Genomic DNA, 21,930 nt, shown 5'->3' with positions numbered 1-21,930 from the left:
CCAATTTTAAAAAACAGAGTAACTTTGTGTTTTTATAGATATCGAATATATATCTAAATGCTCTTTGTCTTTAGGAATTTAGTGTGGATAGACTATCTTTAATACTCTCTATCAAATATATGCCAAACCTTTTTAGTTTCGGGGCAGTTGATATGAAATAATATTGCATATTGTTTGATTTGTCTTATTTCTCATTGGTAAATTTAGTCACATGTTTCTAAATATATATTTTGTATCGTTGCACTGTATTAACCTATGGATCGACGTAATTGCTTGGGATTGACCATTTTACGTCATTTTCTAACTCACAATTTATAAGTATATAAAGTATATATTAAGGACTTTTACTTAGTCAATACGTTATATGTGGTCCTGTTAGATAATACTTCTTCGTCCTCGGTCAAAGATAGAATTAAGTATAATCGAAACAGATACATGTATAACGTGTTGAACTTTTCAGAAATGCATAGTTGTTAAAAAATATACAATGAATACAATGAGATACAATGTTACTTAGGTGGTCAATGTGTGAATTGAAATCTACTGTCTGAAACTTTTATGATCGTCTTTCTGCGATCTTGGCATATTGTTAGAGACCAGCCTTTCTGATATTTTGTTTAATAGCAAACCATTTCTTTACTTGTGAATATGTTAATGATTTAAGTCAATAAAAGTGTTTATTCAGAATTGCAACACTTATGTAGTTGGTAAACCAAAGCTAAAATAAAATTACATTATGACCAACCAAGCCTCAAAGAAATTCTACGTTTCATAGAAGGGTGTTCAATATAGAATTGATGCAATAAAACACCTTCCGCTATAGACGGGTCAGCCATCATCAAGCAATCGATTGTTCAATCAAATAAATATAGAAAGGTGTTATAACGGATTTGTTTTTGTTTACTCTCAGTATAAACTTTTTATTACTCACTTGCTAAATGTACTCTTTGTACTTTGGGATCTTGAGGTTTTGTTTGAACTTCACTCCCCTCTGATGCTTGTTGATTTTATGGTTGTTATACGTATTTCAAAAAAGATTACCAGCAAACATAATTATTTGCTAACGTGAATATGTTGTTATGCTTTATTTTCCCTGTTTTATGATTACAAATTGAAACAAAAGAATCCATTGTCAAATGTATGTGATGAGATATAAATAGTAGCATGAACACAGGAGGGACTACAAAAGTCATGTCAAAGAAAAAATCAACAAAACTAAGGCAAAACGAAAACGGGACAAAAACACGACATAGAAAACTCAAGGCTAAGTGAGCAAAACGAACCCCACCAAATTCGTAAGGAATGTAATGTTCTCAGATTAGGAGGGTTTAAATGACATCAATTGTTTTCGGGCATATTTGCGACTGTGAAGTGAGAGGTTTAGGTAATTACAAAACCAGGTTTAATTACATATGGAAAATTTAATTCCTGTATTAGATCAGGAATGTGACCAGTTGTTGTCTATTTCCATGTGTTTGAGATTTTGATTTTGCTATTTGATAAGGGACTTTCCGATTTGAATTTTCCTGTAGTTCTGTATTTTTGTGAATTTATTTTTAATACGTGTAACAAATTCGGCATAACTCAAGTTTAGTTTACATTATAACTCTACCAAAAGTTAAAGATGTTACAAGTCACAAAAAGGCACATATGCACAGCAAATGCTTGTTTTTTTTCTGTCAGATCAACAGCTTTAAACTGATATCATGTTAACACATATGATCTCACCTGTGGTGGATTGTCTGGTAGTCAAACTAATTTTAACATGATATAACAATTTATTGATAAATATATATTAACAACATAAACTGAAATAAAACAATCAAAACATACAAACAACGGTTTTACCTATAATAACAATAATACCCACACTTGTCGGTACATTTTAAGATATTATCTCCCTGGAAACGCTACCTTTACAAAATATTTTATGGTCAACAAATATGGTAAATACATTTGTGTATTTGTATTACTGATACAGTATTATGAATGTGTTACTGGAACAACGGTGTTAACATTGATGAACTGTTAACGTCAACGAGTTAAGCATTTGGATTTGAGTTTGTGCTCCTCAATATTGTATATGATTTATTGATACATTCAGTTACAACTCTGAAATGTATTACTAAATATTAAATTGTTTTTTCTGTCACTGTAATAAACAGCAAGGTTTATATGTTTTGTTTTTGCCCTGCTTCTATATTTTTAAGACTTCATCTATTCTGATGTGAATTATTTATTATTTCGCATTGCAAGATCGCATTATAACTACTCATAGAATATGAAAATAGCTTATCTTATAAAGTTAGAAGCCATGGATGTATATCATTCACATTACTTAAAGCCCGCCAGTTTCGTGCCGAATAAAACACATTGATATTTATAGGACATTGACCAGATATTGTTTTAAGCCTGGATACATTTATAGTAATGAAAATTTAGCACAAACTTTAAACTTATTTGCCAACTCTAAACGAGATACCAATTACAAAGACATGAAATCGACATTGCACGAAATATCACTTAGGTACTATAGTAGGTCGATACAGACAACAGGGAGCGTCCTAATTGTAGTATAAAGTTTTTGTCCTGATCTGTTATTATGACCATTTGTTAGTAATGTTTTAACCAGGTGGAAATTATTTTAACTGGGCTAAACTGTATGGTCAAGTCTGTCTGAAGTTTGTTCTTCAACTTATTGATATTTGTTTCAGCATAAAACTAATTTAAACTAGTTTTAACCAATCTCAAGTTAATGTTTAAAGTGCTTAATCTGGTATCCTGGGCATTATGTGTCAAAGATTAACCACCACATGCGATGATATTTAAGATCTCCGTCTATTGTGCTGAATTCCATTGGTTGCTGTCTATAGGTTTTTCTTGTGTTCAATATTGTGTTAGTCTTATGTATGTTTTTTTTTTAATTTTAGCTCATTCATATGTTTTGGAGTTTAGTGTGACGTTCATTTACATTGAACTAGGACACAATTTCATTTAGGGTCTAGCTGAGGACCACCTCCGGGTGCGGGATTTTCTCGATGCATTGAAAACCCATTGGTGCCTTCATCTATTGTCTGCTCTATGGTCAAGTTGTTGTCTCTTTGACATATTCTCAATTTCTATTTTCAATTTTATTGCGTTATTTTGGGTTGTAGAATTAATGACGTATACCCTTTCAGCTTTCACATTTAACAATTTGAATTTTCTCAAATTTGAGCATGCTTGGTTTGTATTACATAAGAGATATAGTAAAATGGTGAAACACGCATAATCTTAAAGGAAAACAACATCTCAACACATCATTGTTAATATCATTTAGGTGAAACATGGATTGGCTCGACTGTTAACATATATCTTTCGATGAGATGAACTAAGCAATGTTGTTTGAAAATCAAATTCAACTGTTGTGGATAAGTTCATTCATTCAATTCAATGGTGGGCAGACAAATGTTCCGTCCCATACTAAGCCGTTTTATTAATTGCACTTTTAAATCACAACTTTCATTGTTGTGTATCTAGACCGAAATACACTAAGCATTCATGTCTCCTCTGATTCAACAGCATTTTCAAAATGGTGAGATCTCTCATATGAACCAGCCTTGCTGATTTTCGTATTTACATATGACCCTCCTGAATACGATAAACTGCTGCATTTTTGTCGATAAATCCTCTGACGTCTTAAACAACGAAAAGCAGAAAAAAATCCCTGTCTGAAGTTACGATTCATGAAGCAATATGTAATAGGATTACAGCACGTGCTTACGTAGGCAAGTAAGTGAAACGCAGACGACAGCTCGTTCGTGACGTACAGTTCCGCAGAATTCTCATCTATAATAACCCATGATTGGATGATGAACATGGGTGTCCAGCATACAAAGAATTCAAAGACAACTGCAAACAACATTTTGATGACCCTCTTCTTTGACGCCCTACTTCTCTCACTATTCGTCTGGCGCATTCCACGTTGGAGATCGTATCGACCTTTAGGCTTCGCTATCGGAACTACGTCAGGTTTTTTGCAAGATCCATTTTGTGATCCAATGGTTGATTCTAAAAATAGAAATATTAATCAATTGAAAAAATATATTAATGAGTGGCCCTTATACTACTATGGATGAAATAAATCTTACATTAAGAAATGATGTCAAAAGTTGTTTTTGTGTTTTAAATGTAATTTTGTTGAAAAAAGAAACATATTTGACTAATATTACAAACTCAGAAAAATATGTCTATACATGTATACCACATCTTCCTATATCTATCTAGAAAGTCAACCAATTACAACTTTTCGATCAATGAACAAATAAGTAGAGTGAATCAATAAGGCATGATTCTATTAATTAGAGGGGTGTCTTTAGTTGATGTCTGCCTAATGCATTCCCTATCTTTTTTCAAGCATACTTCAAAAGGGTACAAAAATTTCAGCAAAAAATTAAACCTTTATTTTTTAATTATAAATTTTATTTACTACACTGTTAGTTATTACTTTATGATATGGTACAAAAATCAACCCAAAAAACACGATTCGGTTTGGCCCCAGATGACTTTTAAAATGTTTATGTTCCAGACCATATGAGTATTTGGACCGTACGCGTACGGTCCGGACCGTATACGTATACTCGTACGGTCCGACCATACGCGTACGGTCGGACCGTATGAGTATACGCGTACGGACCAGCTGAGCAGACATGTTTTGGGATCATATGGGTTAAATTTAAACAAACATTTATCAAAATCTTTATTTTTAGTTATACAAATTGTTATTATTACAAATAGATGAATAAAGTGAATAAGCGAACAATTGACATTAAATATTTGTTTAATTGTATATCTGAATCCTATTTTGTTACTCTGGACCAAGGTGACACTTGCTACAAATGTACCACAAGGAACGTCATATTTTCTTTTACATTAACATGATTTGTTCATGCATGTTCCTTTGTCTTTTTTTGTAAAGTTCCTAAATATTCTATAACAATTGTCTCCCCACATTATGTTTACTTCCGATAACTTCAATTTCAATGAGCATAATGGGCTGCATGCAGTTAACAAATTACTGAGTCTGACATGCTAAATACAGGAGATTAACAGATTAAATAAGCGTGATTATTTTAAATAGTTAAAATATTAAGTTTTTATTTCCATTACTATTGAACTTTTTATATTTATTTGAGACATAAGTTCTGTTGATCTGTTATATACATTTGTATCTAATAAACTTGACTAACTCCTTAATGTTAATCAGACCGTACGCGTACGGTCCGACCGTATGAGTATTTTGAAAAAGTACGCATACGGTCCAGACCGTACGCGTACGGTCCAAATACTCATACGGTCTGGAACATTTATATCATTGAAAAAGCTCAAAATTATCTCCCTTTGGTGCAAAAATGCCATTTTTGGCATTAAATTTGAAATATCTTTTTTAACTCATCGGTGACCTATATTTTTTATTATTGTTTTCACATAAGCTATACATAAACTAAATAATCGTAAAATTTAAGTAATTTCTGTAATTAGGTTATTTTTTATTTCGATATTACCTCTATTTCTCCTATTAGCTTAACAGAAAAAAAGGACATTAACAAAAATGTATGCTTCTTCCGGAGGCAGATTGTGAGCTTAAATGCACGGTGACCCCATTGTTTTATTTCATTTTTCTATTAAGTATACGATAAAGTTCATTTATAAAAAAAATATAGCGAAATCCTATATTAGAAAAAAAAAATGATTTATACCCAGGAGCCCCCATAAGGCCGAATTTCCATGAGTTATTGTCCGGTGTTTTGTGGTAATTAGTAGTTTTTGTTATCAAGCACACATCTCATCTTTTTTTAAATACACGATTGCATAATATGAAGTTATACTCTCTTATGATGGAAAAGGGAGGTGGTATATAGTTGGTTGCATTGCGAAGTAAAGCATGCACATAGATAGACAAAAATATAGAAAATGTATTACCTAGTTCATTCTGTGTGTCCATTTTCATTCCAATCCAAAGCGTTACGGCTATTAACATGTAAGCAATTGTCATAGTGACCACGGGCCCAACAAGAAGTAATATGAGCAGTGCTATTGTGTAACCGATCTCAAATGAAGTGTTGTCCCATTCTTCTCGACACATATTGTTTCCGTAAATGAGAGATATGTACTTGTTGTTTATAGCTGATGGTATCATCACTATAAAGGATAAGATCCAACATATTCCCAGAATCTTGTACGAGTGTGACAGGGTCTGCCATTTCCGGGAATGTAATGGTCTACAGATTGCGAAATATCTCTCTAATGATAAAATGACTAAAGTAAAACAACCAACACAGAAGAAAACACCTGCAAAAAAGGAAAACTTTCATTAGATATATTGTCACCAATTAATAGATCAATTGATAGACTAACAATATAAACTTTCCAGTTATATTTTATAGCATTACACGTTACTGAATACACGTACATGTAGTTAGGCAAATTCGACATAATAATGACTAAGTGAAAAATCAGAAGTGAAAAATGCTAAGGGATGTTTCCCTTTCAAAATATAGTTTCGTTTACTGACATTCAGTCAGTAAAATTACCGTTTTGAAAAAAATTATCTGTCCGGAAAAATGATTTAGTTATTTATAATTAAAAAATATACAGAATGAAACTTTCAAATGCAAGCGAACATTTACATAACTGTAGGGTCAATTGTTCTTTAACAAGAATAACAAAACACTTGTTTGTGGTGTTGAATTAGTAAGTATTTCTATCTAAAACAAAATTTAAATGGACGTGTTATTATTGCCAATGAGACAACTCTTCGTCAAATTCCTTATATTATGACAAGATGATCCATTGATAAATCTTTGTTTCTATATATAAATTATTCAACTGTACACGTAATTCAAAACATCACGATCGCCCGTGCATTAAGTTTGTATTCGTTATTTGTAAACTAATACAGAACTGATATATTTCCCGACTGTATGTCTTCGGTTGATTAGGCAGACATTGCATTAACTGTTACGTGTGAAGCTTCGAAATGATACTGATACATGCAAGTTGATTGCTCAAGTGTAATGTTGAGGAAAAAAGGATGTTCAAGAATATATATATTCACATTGTTTAAATACATTCGTACTATTTCACTTGTAATTTTAAGAAACAATCAATTGTAAATGACATTCAAGCATTAATAATTTAAAACATTCATCATGAAAAAGGAATGAGATGGAAATCCCAAGAGTGCAAGATAAAAATATTATATAGAAAGAGACGAACAACATCATAAATGAATGAAAAATGACGAAAGACACATACATCCATCTACAAAACTTGTTTCAAGTCAGCTGTCTATTATTCAGTGGATTGGTAACTGTCTGTCTTAATCTATTTGGTTAGCGTTTGTTGTTTTTATCATTAAAGAGGCAATTAATTTTTTGTTTTTTTAATTGTTTTCATATTTTGTGATGCTGGAACCTTGCATATCCTGAACTATGTATTATGTGATTTTCTCATTGTTAAAGGCCATGCAGTGCAAGTTTGGGATTTGTCATACAGTGACGGTTTATGGGGGTTTGCCATACAGTTTCTTATAGTTAATTGCCGTGCAGTGACCTTAACAGTGTTCAGTTGCTTACATTCTCTAATTGATTGACTTAAAGGTAATCATACCATATCATCCTATTTCCACATATAACTGTTTTCCTGGGGGAAACAATAACTGCCGTATTACTTTGTTTGGGTTCAGGTCTTACAAAACAGCTGAAGCAGGTTGTTGACTTAGCAACTTTAATACAAACCCCTTAGCGCTACTCGATATACAGAAAAAGGTAATTAAATTTACACGGTTTATCCCTTGTATGTTCAGAAGTGTTAACAAGTGACTTTATGGCAACATAGTTGAAGACATTTTACCTTGGCATCAATACAAATGATAAAAAAACATATATTTAAGTACTATAGTACTTATCAGACTTCATAACTCTGCATGGGTTGTAAAACATTTAAATATTAAACGTGCTTATTCTATTCTGTCGGATATACATTTATGATTGAGTCAATCTTAATTGCAAAATGTGTAGTACGATCTTTTTTTTTTCTTTCTTTCTTTTATCAATGATATGAATTAGACCAGTACTAAATTACAATATAGAACCTATCAAATAATTATGTTATCAGAACGTACAGTGTAAACAGTTAAAAAATAATTTTGAAATATTAGTTCCAAACAATTATTTCTTTGTATGGCAAGTTTGTATTACTTAATTGTTTAAATTGTTATCCTGTTGTTTCTTAAGAATCACACGCAAAGGTGAACAAAGCAAGACTGAAGATTATTCAACAGTAAAAAAATGCCATAGAAACATTATGATCCGTTAGCATCCCACTGTGTATCAAATAGTAATATAAACTGTTTAGACAACAATCATACCATAGTCTCTAAGGAATTGTGCGGTACCATAAAAAAAAACAATATATAAAAGTCGGCAAATTATGATTTGTTTGAAATATAATAGTTATTTATTTATTATTGATTGCACCAGTGTATCAATTGTTACCCAGTATTAGATACAATGCGAATACCTATTTAACAACTAAAAGAAATAAGTTTAATTGGTTCCCACTTCCTCAATATTCTAATAAAACAGATAAACAAAGCTGATATAATGAGATAAGTTATTGTCTGTACTCGATATATGTGATTGCTTTACAAGCAGATAAATAGAAAGACATTCACAAGAAAACACGAACATATGGCACACAAAACTAATAACAACATAAACATAGGCCAAAGTAGTTAGGTGACAACAAATTCAAGGTGATATTATTAGGGAAAGGGGGAGGGACCGCCAGGAGGTTTGTTTCTGGATTTATCATATATTTGTATCTGCTGCTCCGCATGCTTATTTCTTTTTCGCTGCTTTGAAATCTTCAGTTTTTTACATTATTTTATCTTGTGCAAAGTTATATTTAAATTCAGTTTAAGAAAGAAATTTAACTTGGTGTACACGATATATTATAGATATCAGAATCCATGGAAACATAGAAATTGTATATTATTGGTTTTCTGATTTTTATAAGTAGTGGAACGTAATATGGCCGGCTCAGTCAAAGTATCGAAACCATTTTGTTACTCATAAACTAGGTTATTTGCCAATATTTATTTCATGGCAAGACAGAATTCTTTGACTAATTTATGCATGTATTCAACAGGCGTTCGTCTTTCTTCATACATAGCTAAATGAATTGAATAATTATAGTATATGGTAAAGTGGTACGCGTATGGGTATATTAACAGGTTTACTTTTAATACTTTTAAAAACCTCCTAGCTGTCTCGTCATTAAAAAAGACACTACCAAAGGTCATTTTATTAAAGATCAATAAAAAATAATTAATAATAACAAGATTAACTAAATAAAATAAGCAGTTTCACACAGTAAATTTCATCACTGTTCAAAACGATAGGTAATACATTCTATACTTTTTTACTTTAATTTGAAAGTTTATATAATTTGCATTAGCAGTTCAGAAATTTGTTACTTATACGTGTTTTTGTGTTTAAAAAATGAATGACGTCACCGGCAAGGGCCCTAGTTTATTTAAGTTATCTGGTGAAATAATGTACTTCAGTCATTTTACCGTATTCTAGAGATCTAGAGCTTCTTAAAACACCGTAGACACATCGAAACGACCCAGGACCCAAGAAAAAGAATGGTACCTTGTGAAAGTAAATATCACCTTACGCTTACATGCAAGAATACAATTAGCGATGAAAACCAACTTTGGCATTAGTATTTTTAAATGTTTATGTAGCCTTAGAATTGTAAATAATACATTTTCATGTAGCCATTATTTGGTTTTTTAAAAGATTTCTAATGCATAGTATTGAATAAAAATACCTATATGGTTCAAATACTCATATGGTACGGAACAATTACAATATCAAGAAGGGATAGTGGGGATAGGTTTTACTTTAACTCCTATACACTTCTAGGAATAGTATTGTTTAAAAGCAAACACGTGGGACACATTTGTATCTAAAATTCAGTCAGTGGGTGTGTTATGTTGTTATTTTTTAAACTTCCATGTCACAAAGATATTATTTTTGGTTGAAAATTTAACTAAGTTTGATCATGGCACATTGCAATAAATTATCAGGGGAAAAGTTGACAAGTGTGGCTGACAAATGGTAACAGTTCTTTTGTTTTTGAAATAATGCAGAGTGATCTTTTTCACCATGCTGATAATCAAGTAATGAATACATTATGTCTCTTATAGATTCCAAGTCCTGGCAGATGAGAAGCCCATTTTATCTAATTTACAAATAAGTGATAAATTATCATTGCATTGTTGTCAACAGTGATTTAATGTTTTGAGTAGAAACTAAACAGATGTAGGTAGTGCCATTCAGTCAACATATCACAGGAAACTAAATTGTTTAACATGTGTATCGTCATATCGTCGATGCGTGTATGTCAGAATAAAGAATGTCATTTAACTAACTAAAGGTTTACAAGGAATAAATGTATAAGTATAGGATACATTGGAGTCTTATCTGTTCGAGGTCACTCCAGTGTCATGGGATAGATTACAAAACCAAAGTATATTATATACACAGATAATTTATTTATTATTATAATCTAAATATGTAATGCTTAGAATAGATAAACTTCAGAATAAACTCATCATAGATACTGCACGAAGATTCAAATTGTGTATTTGCGCTAGAATAAAAATCCCAAAATAACAATATGTAGAACAATTCAAATGAGAAATATAACATAATATAAATGTGTGTAACTTAAAAACGTGAATTTATGTTTACAGACGCCGATATATACGACTGTCTTGTCTAACAACAGCCTTAAATGTTAATGCTTAACGATGCCTATTTCACACGAACATTTGATTCGAATTGAATTCGAATCGAATGCGAATCGAATTCGCTTATAGCGTTCACACTTTCTTCTTTCTAATTCGAATTATCCAATTCGCATTAGAAATACGCTTTTCCAAATACGAACTAAAAGTTAACGTCTTTTTGACAGTAAGCGAATTTTGACGCTCGTTGTAATTTGAATTAGAGTTGACGTTAGGACATACAACGTTTCGAATGAGAATTAAACTAATTCGAATTAGTTAACGCGAATCGAAATCGACTTACGTATAAACTCAGCATTACAACATCAAGTTAATCTAGTTATCTCCCTTGGCCATGTACATGCAGTATAATGCAATGTCCAGTTTTAATGAGTCATGTGATTTATAGATCTAGACATTCATAGCAAGCAGCGATAAACAGCGAATTATAGAAATAACAAACATCAGAAAAAAAGTGTTCTAAGATTTTTTTTTAAATATTATAGATGAATAGTTGAAAATTCAGAAGATTGACTCAAAAATGAAATGCGATATTCAAAGTTAAAAATCCAAATTTTTAATTTAGAAATAGCATCTCACAAAACGTGCATGCCTTAAGGTTTCAAAATATGACACTATCAGAGTCAATTTTGTATCGATTATAGAACGAACAGTGAGGTATATTTAACAAAATACTTCCTGAATTCGAAACGCTCTTCAAATTATATATATAAAAACACAAATTCCTTTTTAGTGTAATTACTAAATGATACGAAGCAAGAAGTGTCTTTATTTAGTTTCGTTTTTAAAAAAATGTGTTAATGTTATTTTTTTCTAGTCTTGGACACTTTTCTGGCTAAGAAATTTATGTTTCTGCATTCTTTAGGTATTTGTTGCACCTGCAAAGAAATCAGAAGTTCAAAGAATCTGATTTACTTGTATGTATCGTTTGTTTTTGCTTTGTTTACTGATTTATCTTTATCACCTCCTAAAAATCGATTGAAAAACACGAATTCACAGGAATTACAATGCTCTCTTCAAACTTTCCTGTTTATACCAGTGCATATTTCGATATTGTCAATTTATAAAATCTCAAATAGTGAATTGGATTTGTTTTTTATTGTTATAGTGCATAGGAGTAAATGTTTTTGTGATAAAAAATATGTTCGTCTGTCCTAATATTGCAATTCAATTTTCCTTTTCACTTAGGAACTGAAAGTTTAGTTATGAATTTACAATACGCTACATAAGTAATACTGAAGATATCATTTTACTTAAGTGGCATATATAACATTGTCAAACCATTAGCACATGTTAATACTTCCATTACAGATATGAAAGAAATGTCCAACATTCAGTTTTCTCTCTGAAAGGAAAATATCTGTGTCTATGGAATCAATTCGTCTGTGAAATCTTACAGCCGAATGAGATATATCTGTTAATCTTAACAGATTTCGTCATATACATTAGGTAATTGGCTACACAGATAAATATCTAAAGACATTGATGATATCACTTTTTTATAGTTCTCCCATATTGTATGCAATAAAAGGAGATATATTGCTAGAATTACTTCGTATATTGGTCAACCGATAACTAAATGTCATAAGAATTAAAGTAGGGAAATGGTGTTTTCTCACTAAAAGGAGCCATTACTACCGATTATTCGATAACAACTTTGGTTCTGTATACAAATAAAACGGATAATTATGACGTGTTTCTGAATTGATGGTATTTATTAATTTATTCGTCTTTAAAACGTGAAAAAATATACCAATGGGGATAATCAGCAAGGATGACACTCACTAACGGGATAGTCATACCAATGGGGACAGTCATCAATGAGGACAGTCACTAACGGGATAGTCATCAATGAGGACAGTCACTAACGGGATAGTCATCAATGAGGACAGTCACTAACGGGATAGTCATCAATGGGGACAGTCACTAACGAGATAGTCATCAATGAGAACAGTCACTAACGGGATAATCATCAATAAGGACAGTCACTAACGGGATAGTCATCAATGAGAACAGTCACTAACGGGATAGTCATCAATAAGGACAGTCACTAACAGGATAGTCAATGAGGACAGTCACCAACGGGATAGTCAATTAGCAAAAGTCTAGGAAAACCCGACAGCATCATGATCAAAAGAAATACAACGGAAAGACAAACTACAATGCACAAAACTATAGATTGAGCAAGAGATATTTTCTTTAATGGTTGTCTGTGAAAGAATTTCATTAGCAATTTTTTTAATTTGTTCTTATTAGTGTACGACATGTTATTGACTTATTTTTGTCATGAACATCGCTTATCTCGTTTATAGTCCCGTTAGCCTTTATCATGATTATTGAAATAGCAGTATTCTTTCAACATGATATTTACTATTCATTATAGTGTATATCAATGTCAACCTTATAGTGTAATTGCCAGTGGCAAATATTTTGTGCATATCAAAGTTGAAAAAAGAATAGCAACAGATCAAATGAGTGGGTTCCATCAGAATTAAGGACAGGAGCTTCGATACCACTTAACGAGTAGTTGTGATGGGAAAAGAGGCAGAAATATTGCCTTACTCGTAGCAGAACCCTTGGGATCCTTTTTTAATTTAAAAAAAGCAATCTTCTTCATGACTGAGTCAACTTATTATCATACAGATTGCACAGTCGGGTTTTACTGTCGGAAGCTGTTTATAAATATGGGACGGCTTTAGAGGACAAAATTACTATTCCACAATCAACCATGTGGCTTATACACAATGACAATCACTACATTTTTTTTATCTTTCGGTTATATTTGTATGGTAATCTTTTAAGAAGTCAAGATGGACGAGTTACGTAATCGTTCAGTCTATCCCAGTCATTGTAAATTCATGTGATAGAACATTTACTGTTTGTAATCTGACTTAATTTGCAATTTCTGCTAAACAAATTAAATCTGAAGTACAGCTACGTTATTAAATTGATAATGAAACTCAAAAGCATATCATTTAATTCGAAGCAACAGATGCATATGTGAGACATTCAAAGGTATAGTTTGTTTATAAATACAAATCGTGATAGTAAAAGCTTATAAACGTCCTCTGGTAAATTTTCAAACATTTCCCACAGACTAATAGTAGTCACGTGACAAAACAACACTGTCATTGTTCATGGTTGTTTTTGTTTGTTCCAGCTGTTTATCCTCTTCGATATTTTCATCTAATAACCACGTTCCCACGTTCTTTGTATATGAACGTCTTACCATCAATCAAATACCTTTATGCGTGTATATTAATTGATAAACATTAAATGCAATCCATAACTGTTATCCGTTTACTTTTAATGAATGTAAACTACCGGGTTAAACTTATTACTATACTAGCATTTGCAACACGAGGAGTGCAACATATAAAGGAACGGGACATCTAAGATCACCACCAGTTTTTGGTGGGGTTTGTGTAGCTTCATCTTAGGTTTACTTTGTTAATACGGTTAGTGTACTATTGTTTGGTCTTTTTCATTTCTAATCAGTTTACTTATGGTTTATAAATGAGTTTGACGTTATAAATTTTGTGCTTAAAAGTCATTTTATACAATAATTTCGATTGTTATAATCTATGCGTTTTTATAGATAAAATTGAGAATGGAAATGGGGAATGTTTCAAAGAGACAACAACCCGACCAAATAAAAAACAACAGCAGAGGGTCACCAACAGGTCTTCAATGTAGCGAGAAATTCCCGCACCCGGAGGCGTCCTTCAGCTGGCCCCTAAACAAATATATACTAGTCCAGTGATAATGAACGCCATACTAATTTCCAAATTGTACACAAGAAACTAAAATTAAAATAATACAAGACTAACAAAGGCCAGAGGCTCCTGACTTGGGACAGGCGCAAAAATGCGGCGGGGTTAAACATGTTTGTGAGATCTCAACCCTCCCCCTATACCTCTAACCAATGTAGAAAAGTAAACGCATAACAATACGCACATTAAAATTCAGTTCAAGAGAAGTCCGAGTCTGATGTCAGAAACCTATTTGTCTTACTTGGACATGTGTTTTTGTATATTTAATTCATGTATATTTTAAAAAGTTCTTAGTCCACTAAATAGTGGTTTAAATGTTAATGAATTGCAAATATAAAAAATCAATATTAAATTTATCGGTTCTCTAGTTTCTCCCCACTAATTAGACATCAAACCTCATTCAATCTGATATATGTTTTATTTCTTTTCAAATTACGTAACTTCAATGATTGGTACATTGAACAAAAAGACAGTTGCTCTGTCAACAAATCTGTCTAACCATACTACGTAAGCTTCCCGTATGATCATCCTAGTTAGGGTAACCATAATTATTTGATTAAAATCTAAACTTATTATCTCAGATTTGACAGCAAACGTGGCCAGCTTGACGTAAAGATTACAGAGTATGGTCGAGTAAATCGACTAATTCTGACAGATTTAATAATTTGTTTACTGATCATTTGATGGTGTCAGCTAATACTGATTTTTCAAATGGTTAATTTCATGCAATGTTGACATAGTTAAGCATTCACGTGAACTACTTTTCAAGGAAATACGCTTTCTTTAGTTAGTATCTTTGACCGACCACAACTTTGTTAAACAATCTGTCTTTAGAATGATCATATGTTTCTTCTGTATTTTAGGTACTATTATTGTTTAAAAGCCCACTTTTTGAAAAATACATTGAAGTAAATATAGCATATGCCCAACAAATAAAAACCATGATTGGAAGGTATCAGATAATCTATAGTCCAATGTATTTTTTTTAAAAACTTTATGCTATTATATTAGGGACGTTTGTTCCTTCTACCAAGGTGTATAGAAAATATGAAAGTGAGAGGTAGGGTCCAATCAATAATTTTATCTTTTTCCAGAGATATCGTAATGTATTCACCTACATGTATTGAACATATTTGTAAAAAAAATGCAATTAAACATGCCGTTTAGAAAATGCATACGACGTTGAAGGGATTAATTTGTGTCAAAAATATATAAATAAAAATATATATATAGCATTACTTTCAATATAATTTCGATTACTGTTTAGAAATAAGTTTTATTGTCAGATTCTCAAAGTATTAACATCGAGGTACTTTACTGAAATTTTACCAACGATTGAAAAATTCCCTGACAATAACCTGGGCGTGAAAACCATTCAGAGGAAATGGAAACTCCTTTTTTGGGTTAATTTGACTTTTTATGTTATTATTCAAAAGAAGTAGATTTAACAGCAATTCATACATGTTTTAATGGTTTTGATTAAGTTACAGAATATAACATGATTACCAAATGATGGTTAAAGAAATATAATAATGACATGCTGGTCTCTTCACGTTCGTGTAGATTTCATGGTGCATACGTTCTTGATCAGATCAGTTTATATCAATAAACATGTTGTGAATTCACGTGTCTAACATTAGCTTTCAGCTAATTTATCAAAGAATTGCTAATAAAAGAAGATATATTAAGAAAGATGGACGCATGTTTTTAATTTTCTTACTATGCTCAAAACACATAGTTACACGTATAACATTGAGACGATTAACAATATAAAAAGATTATTAACTGAGAACAGACTTCCTATAATGAACGCACCTTAGTGTCAGAAATAAGAAATTGCATACAACTGTTATAGTTGGCAATTTATAATCGTATCGGGTTAAATACTAAATGCTTTAATTTTTTTTTTATTTAATATAATATTAAATTTGGCCACATGTTAATCTTCAATAAATGTCCATCAAAATAAAATGTCAACTTAAAGCAAAACACCGCCAAGGTGAAATGTCAAATGTGTACACACACATGGCGATATGAAACATCGACAGCGGCCAATAATTGTACTCATTCAATGTGTATAAAACTTTTCCTATGTTTGTTGCTATATCCTTTTGTAAGTACTGATGTCTTTCCCTTAACCCTTATTACAAAACTTATTTTGGCGCTACAAATTGATATCTTTTTAGTTCGTTTTTTCATACCATTTTTCTGGTGCACATTATCATGCGATCTAACATTAACACATTCTGAATCTGTTGCAACAAATAAGTTCCTTGCATGATCAGGATATTAAAATGTCAATATTAACGATAGAACTGCTTGCTTGTTTCCTCCAATTTTGATTTAGATTTGTATTGTAAATTTGCGTAATTACGAAGCCGTGCACAAGGAAAGAAAATGGGGGAGTTTGGGCTAGACAGTGCTACAAGATAGAACAAAATGTAAGGAAGGTGGGGTCATAAGGTGCTGTAAGTCTGTAAAGATTGAGTTAGACAATGGGTAAGAATTAAACGAAACCCTTAATGTGTTTGGTTAATATTGATCCGATAATTGTAACATGTTACAACGACCAATGCCGAGAATCAATAAATTATAATACCATTTCCTTTTAAATTATATTATTAAAAGGTGTAAATGATTAGAAACATTCTGCAAATAGAATATTTATCAAGTTATATGCGACATTATATCACGTCTTCACGAGAAAAACTATTTTTCTTTGCTTTTTCTGAGATCTACTTCCCACTGAGACTTTGTAACGAACAACAGCAATAAGGAGCTGTTGATTTGAATTTGGTTTCTTGGAAGAGAGGTGAAATATAACAAATAACCCCATCATAGATACCAGGATAAAAGGACGTGTTTACAAGTCGAAAACAAACTGACAATATCACGAAGAAAAATGAAAAACGACAAAAGACAAAAAAACAAGATACAAAACACAACCTCGAAGACTAAACTCATAGCAAGATGGACCCCATAAAACCAGGGTTGATCTCAGGTGCTGCAGAAAGCAAACAGATCATGTTCCACATATAGCGTATTTAGTTTACGTTATTTATGAATTAATACAGCTTAGTTTTATTTTTATCGATTATAATATTCCAAGCTCTAAGTTGAGTAAAGTCAGTATCAGCTGTGCTATATGGTTGGACAGAAAATCAAATACAGATTGCTGAACTAGATTGTTAAATATGTAGTTTATCTCGGGTGCGCGATTTTCACGCTGCGTTGGAGACCCATTGGTGGCCTTCTGCTGTTTCATTATCATTTATCCAACTTTTCAAAATTATAGGTAGTACAGGTAAAAAATAAAGTTGGATAGATGAGATCAAAGGTAATCAAGAACAAAGGGTTTTTCAATTAGAGTTTGGATTGAATGACAGGTGAAAAATATAAGACTGAAAATTATACCCGGATTAAATTTTCTGTAGTATTACTTAGCATAGCATGTTAATGCAAACACAATGGTTGAAAACGTAGCACGGAAATATTCATAGCACACACTACAAGAATGTTAAGTAGATCTTAATTCTAGTTTAAGAAGGTGGGATACTGCATCAGTGTAGTGATATACGTTGATCTGTCCTTGCTAGTCTATTCTTAAGTTGGGTCAGTCTGTCGTCTATGTTGCGGTACTTTAACTTGCGAGTCTTGCGTTTTCCACCTGCGGCGTACCTGATGAGTCGAATTTCTGTGGCGGCCTGTGTATTCTGAAGCTTCTGTATGATGAGGAACAGGTCAGGAATTGTTTTCAAAAAAGTAAAATAATGAGGATTTACATCAGTAACGGTTGGTATCTTTTCTATAATCTGCCTGGGGTCTACGTCCCATTCCCTACACCGGAACTGTATTATTTCATTGTCATAGAGTGTTGGTAGTGGGTCAAGGCAGGAGCGAGCTTTCTCTGATAAGTGTGACAGGAATAGCTTGGCTTTGATATCTGCATGTGATGGTGAGTGATTGTGGTCTCTTGGACATCTGGTAACTAGATTATCTGTGGTGGTTAAGGTGCCAGGGTAGCCTATTTCTGTGCATTTCCAGTATACAAGTTCTGCATCTCTGCCCTGTTTTTTGGTCTAAACACCAAATTTACCCCATGTCAGATTTGCTCTAAAAGGTTTTGTTTTTGAAATATAAGCCAAAAACTGCATTTGACCCATATGTTCTATTTTTAGCTATGGCGGCCATGTTTGTCAATGGATCAAAACTTCGGATACAATTTATAAACAAGATACCCTAAGGAACATTTAGTTAAATTTGAAGGTAATTGGTCCAGTAGTTTATGAACAAGCTGTATAAATAAAGGCAACAGTAGTATACCGCTGTTCAAAACTCATAAATCCATGGACAAAAAACAAAATCAGGGTGACAAACTAAAACCGTTGGAAACGCATTGAATATAAGAGGAGAACAACGACACAACACTAAAATGTAACACACACAGAAACGGACCAAGCATCAGACAAAATCCACCGAGAATAACAAATATAACATCAAAACCCAATACATGAATTTGGGATAGACAAGTACAGTGAAGCGTCTTATCGCAATGTGAATTTACACTTGAAAAAAAGAGAAAACAAACGACGCAACATTAAAATGTAACTCATACAGAAACGAACAATAATATAACAATGGCCATATTCCTGACTTGATACAGGACATTTTAAAATTTTTAAAAACTACGGCATGTATTATCCTCATGCAAAATGTGAAACTAATTTCTTAATAGCTTGTTTGTATTCATGACGAACTTTGTGTGGTTGCATGTATTGATATTCTCTGCAAATGTTGTTTTGAATAAAATTGCTTTGCCTGTTTTCTTTTTAAAAAATCTAAAAATTTGAAACAGCAAGTTTCAATAACACAATATCCGTATTGTGCAAGCCAGTACCGAAATACTGGCTTAGTATTCATCAACAGTAATTATATTTATCAAAAATTGTGATAATTATTAACCCAACATGCAGATAATTACTTTAAAACGATGTAATAATTATCAATCAAGCATACAGACAATTACTGATAAGATTTTTCTTTTAATTTAACTAATGCGTTTCAAAGATAGTTTCTTAAGTTTATTTAAGTCTTGTTTAAGATACATATTAATAGAAAGTCTTTTTAAAAAAGTGACATGTATCGTTAATACTTTTTGTTATAATTACACGTATTGGCTGATTGAAGGTTTCACATATAGAATGCCGTTATTAAAGTTTCACTTATAGATCGTCGTATATACATTTTGTCGATCGTCGTTATTGAAATATCATGTATTGATCGTCACTTTCACGTATATATCGTCATTTAAAAAGGTTCTCGAATATATCATCGTTTTGTTTTAGTTTATCGTATAGTTCGTCGTTTTTTCAAGTTTCACCTGTAGATCGTCGTTATTAGAATTGTACGCAACGATTGTCGTCGTTCAAGTTTTAATTATAGATCGTCGTTTTGAAATCAGATAAATGTTGATATGAAACTCAACCATCGACGATGAAAAATACACGCATATCTATCAAACAAATAATAAAATGCACTTGTTAATAATAATCTCAGATCTAGAGAAGTTTATAATAATACTTAATCTCAATTTTGCTAAACACGAACAAGACAAAGTAAATGACATGCAGCGGATATATTTCAATATCCAAACATATGAATAAAAATTTTACTAGTTTGAATAAAGCTGTGTTGCAAAACACATGTTTTATATAGTGGATTTAAAAAATGTCAACATTTGATTCTTATGATTTGCTGTGTGAAAAGATCGCACTATCTGGGGTTTTACTACGATAAAGCAAGTACACACTATGATGAATAAATGCGAATTACAACAATTACAAACATCAAACAAATTGAAGGATACACGTGTCATAACATTGGAGGTTACAATTTAATAGCAGCTGATGCATATTCTGACAATTGATGTCTCTTCAAAGATTCCTGAAGCCGAAATGATATAAAATCCAAACATTGTACAATTATTAAGGAATTGATACAATCGAAAAAGACAAAAAATGGTAACACAATAAAGAAATGTGTGTAAACCTCGTCGAAATAGCAACCCTACATAGAGGAAAACAAAACAAAAAGACACATGGTATAATTTGAATTAATTTGGTATCCCGGTATTATGAATTTGAATGTACCTTTTGATATCTTTCGCCTCTCTTGTATTAACTATTTTACATGAATGACAATGATGAACTTACCTTGCAGATAACGTACTGATATGCACATAAACTTTCCAAATACGAAATTCTGTAGAATGAGTGGTATTGTGTTGAAAGGCATACACAGTATAGCTATGAACAAATCACTGATGGCGAGGTTGAGCAAGAACACATTCGTAACTGTTCTCATCCGTTTGTTTTGGACTAACGTCAAGATGACCAATATGTTCCCAACAACAGACAATACAAAGATCAGACAGTATAATGGTATCAGTATTTTCCATTCCAAAGTTAGGGCTGGTATTTCATACGGTTTGAAACAGTTGTTATCTAAGCAGGTATCGTTTGCTAGAGTACTAACATTTGTTAAAGGTTCGGTTATGTTCATTGCTTGAATCATAACTAGAATCAGTTTATTATACTATATTACTATATAATTAAAGCGTACTATCAAATCAACTATATATATTCAACTTTTACACAATTATAAACCGTGCTGTATATTACAGATCAGTATACTACTATCATCCATTTGTCTCGTTAGAGAAATGATAATTGATAAAAGTGTATAATCGGATTCAGATATATCGCAACTATCTGACCAATGATTCTCTTTGATTAAACCACAAGCATTATTGGCGCATCACAATAATCAATGGGGAGTTTCCATTCAGAAATCATATCAGATAAGTAAAACATTGTCCACTAGTTATCTTAACATCACATCAGAAATCATATCAGATAAGGAAGACATTGTAATCATATCAGATAGGCAAAGCATGGTTCCACTATTTATGTCTAACATCTCATTCAACGTTAAAGGGATGCATATTTTTTTTTCTTTTTGTTTCACCGGCTATTAGAACACAAACAATTAGGAGGAAACTTCAAGCATCTTTCAAACTCTAACGTGTTCCCCTGTAAATCAGATCACAAAATCACATTCAAGGTTGAAGAAAGGCATCATGTTAAAATGTCAAAGTGTCGAGATATAATTCTGCTGTTTTCTTGATGAGTGAATAAAAGTTATTTATGTTTGAAAGATTTCTGTAAATATCATTTCTGCATTTAAATCATGCCTCATTTATTCTAAATAAAGATGCGTTAATGTTGTTTTTGATTT

General features: G+C 31.9%; 1 protein-coding gene across 1 annotated transcript; it reads right to left on the bottom strand.

Annotated features, from left to right (window-relative positions):
* Nucleotides 1-2,590: 2,590 nt before the first annotated feature.
* Nucleotides 2,591-21,364, bottom strand: LOC139484648 (cholecystokinin receptor type A-like). The gene is made up of 3 exons (XM_071268477.1): nucleotides 20,847-21,364; nucleotides 5,962-6,330; nucleotides 2,591-4,050 (listed from the first exon to the last, which is right to left on the bottom strand). Exons 1-3 carry the CDS (start codon nucleotides 21,205-21,207, stop codon nucleotides 3,539-3,541), a joined length of 1,242 nt encoding a protein of 413 aa, XP_071124578.1. The 5' UTR covers nucleotides 21,208-21,364; the 3' UTR covers nucleotides 2,591-3,538.
* Between the last annotated feature and the right edge of the window lie 566 nt (nucleotides 21,365-21,930).

Source organism: Mytilus edulis, chromosome 8, assembly GCF_963676685.1.
Source record: "Mytilus edulis chromosome 8, xbMytEdul2.2, whole genome shotgun sequence".
Classification (NCBI taxonomy): domain Eukaryota; kingdom Metazoa; phylum Mollusca; class Bivalvia; order Mytilida; family Mytilidae; genus Mytilus; species Mytilus edulis.
Note: the sequence above shows the minus strand (reverse complement) of the source record. Positions and strands in the feature narration are given on the sequence as shown.

What these genes read in the sequence shown, in the direction of transcription:
- LOC139484648 (XM_071268477.1), bottom strand. Translation starts at nt 21,207, where the DNA reads ATGATTCAAGCAATGAACATAACCGAACCTTTAACAAATGTTAGTACT. An exon ending in ATCAGTACGTTATCTGCAAG is followed by an intron (nt 6,331 to 20,846) that starts GTAAGTTCATCA and finishes CCTTTTTTGCAG; the next exon opens with GTGTTTTCTTCTGTGTTGGT. An exon ending in GGACACACAGAATGAACTAG is followed by an intron (nt 4,051 to 5,961) that starts GTAATACATTTT and finishes TTCTATTTTTAG; the next exon opens with AATCAACCATTGGATCACAA.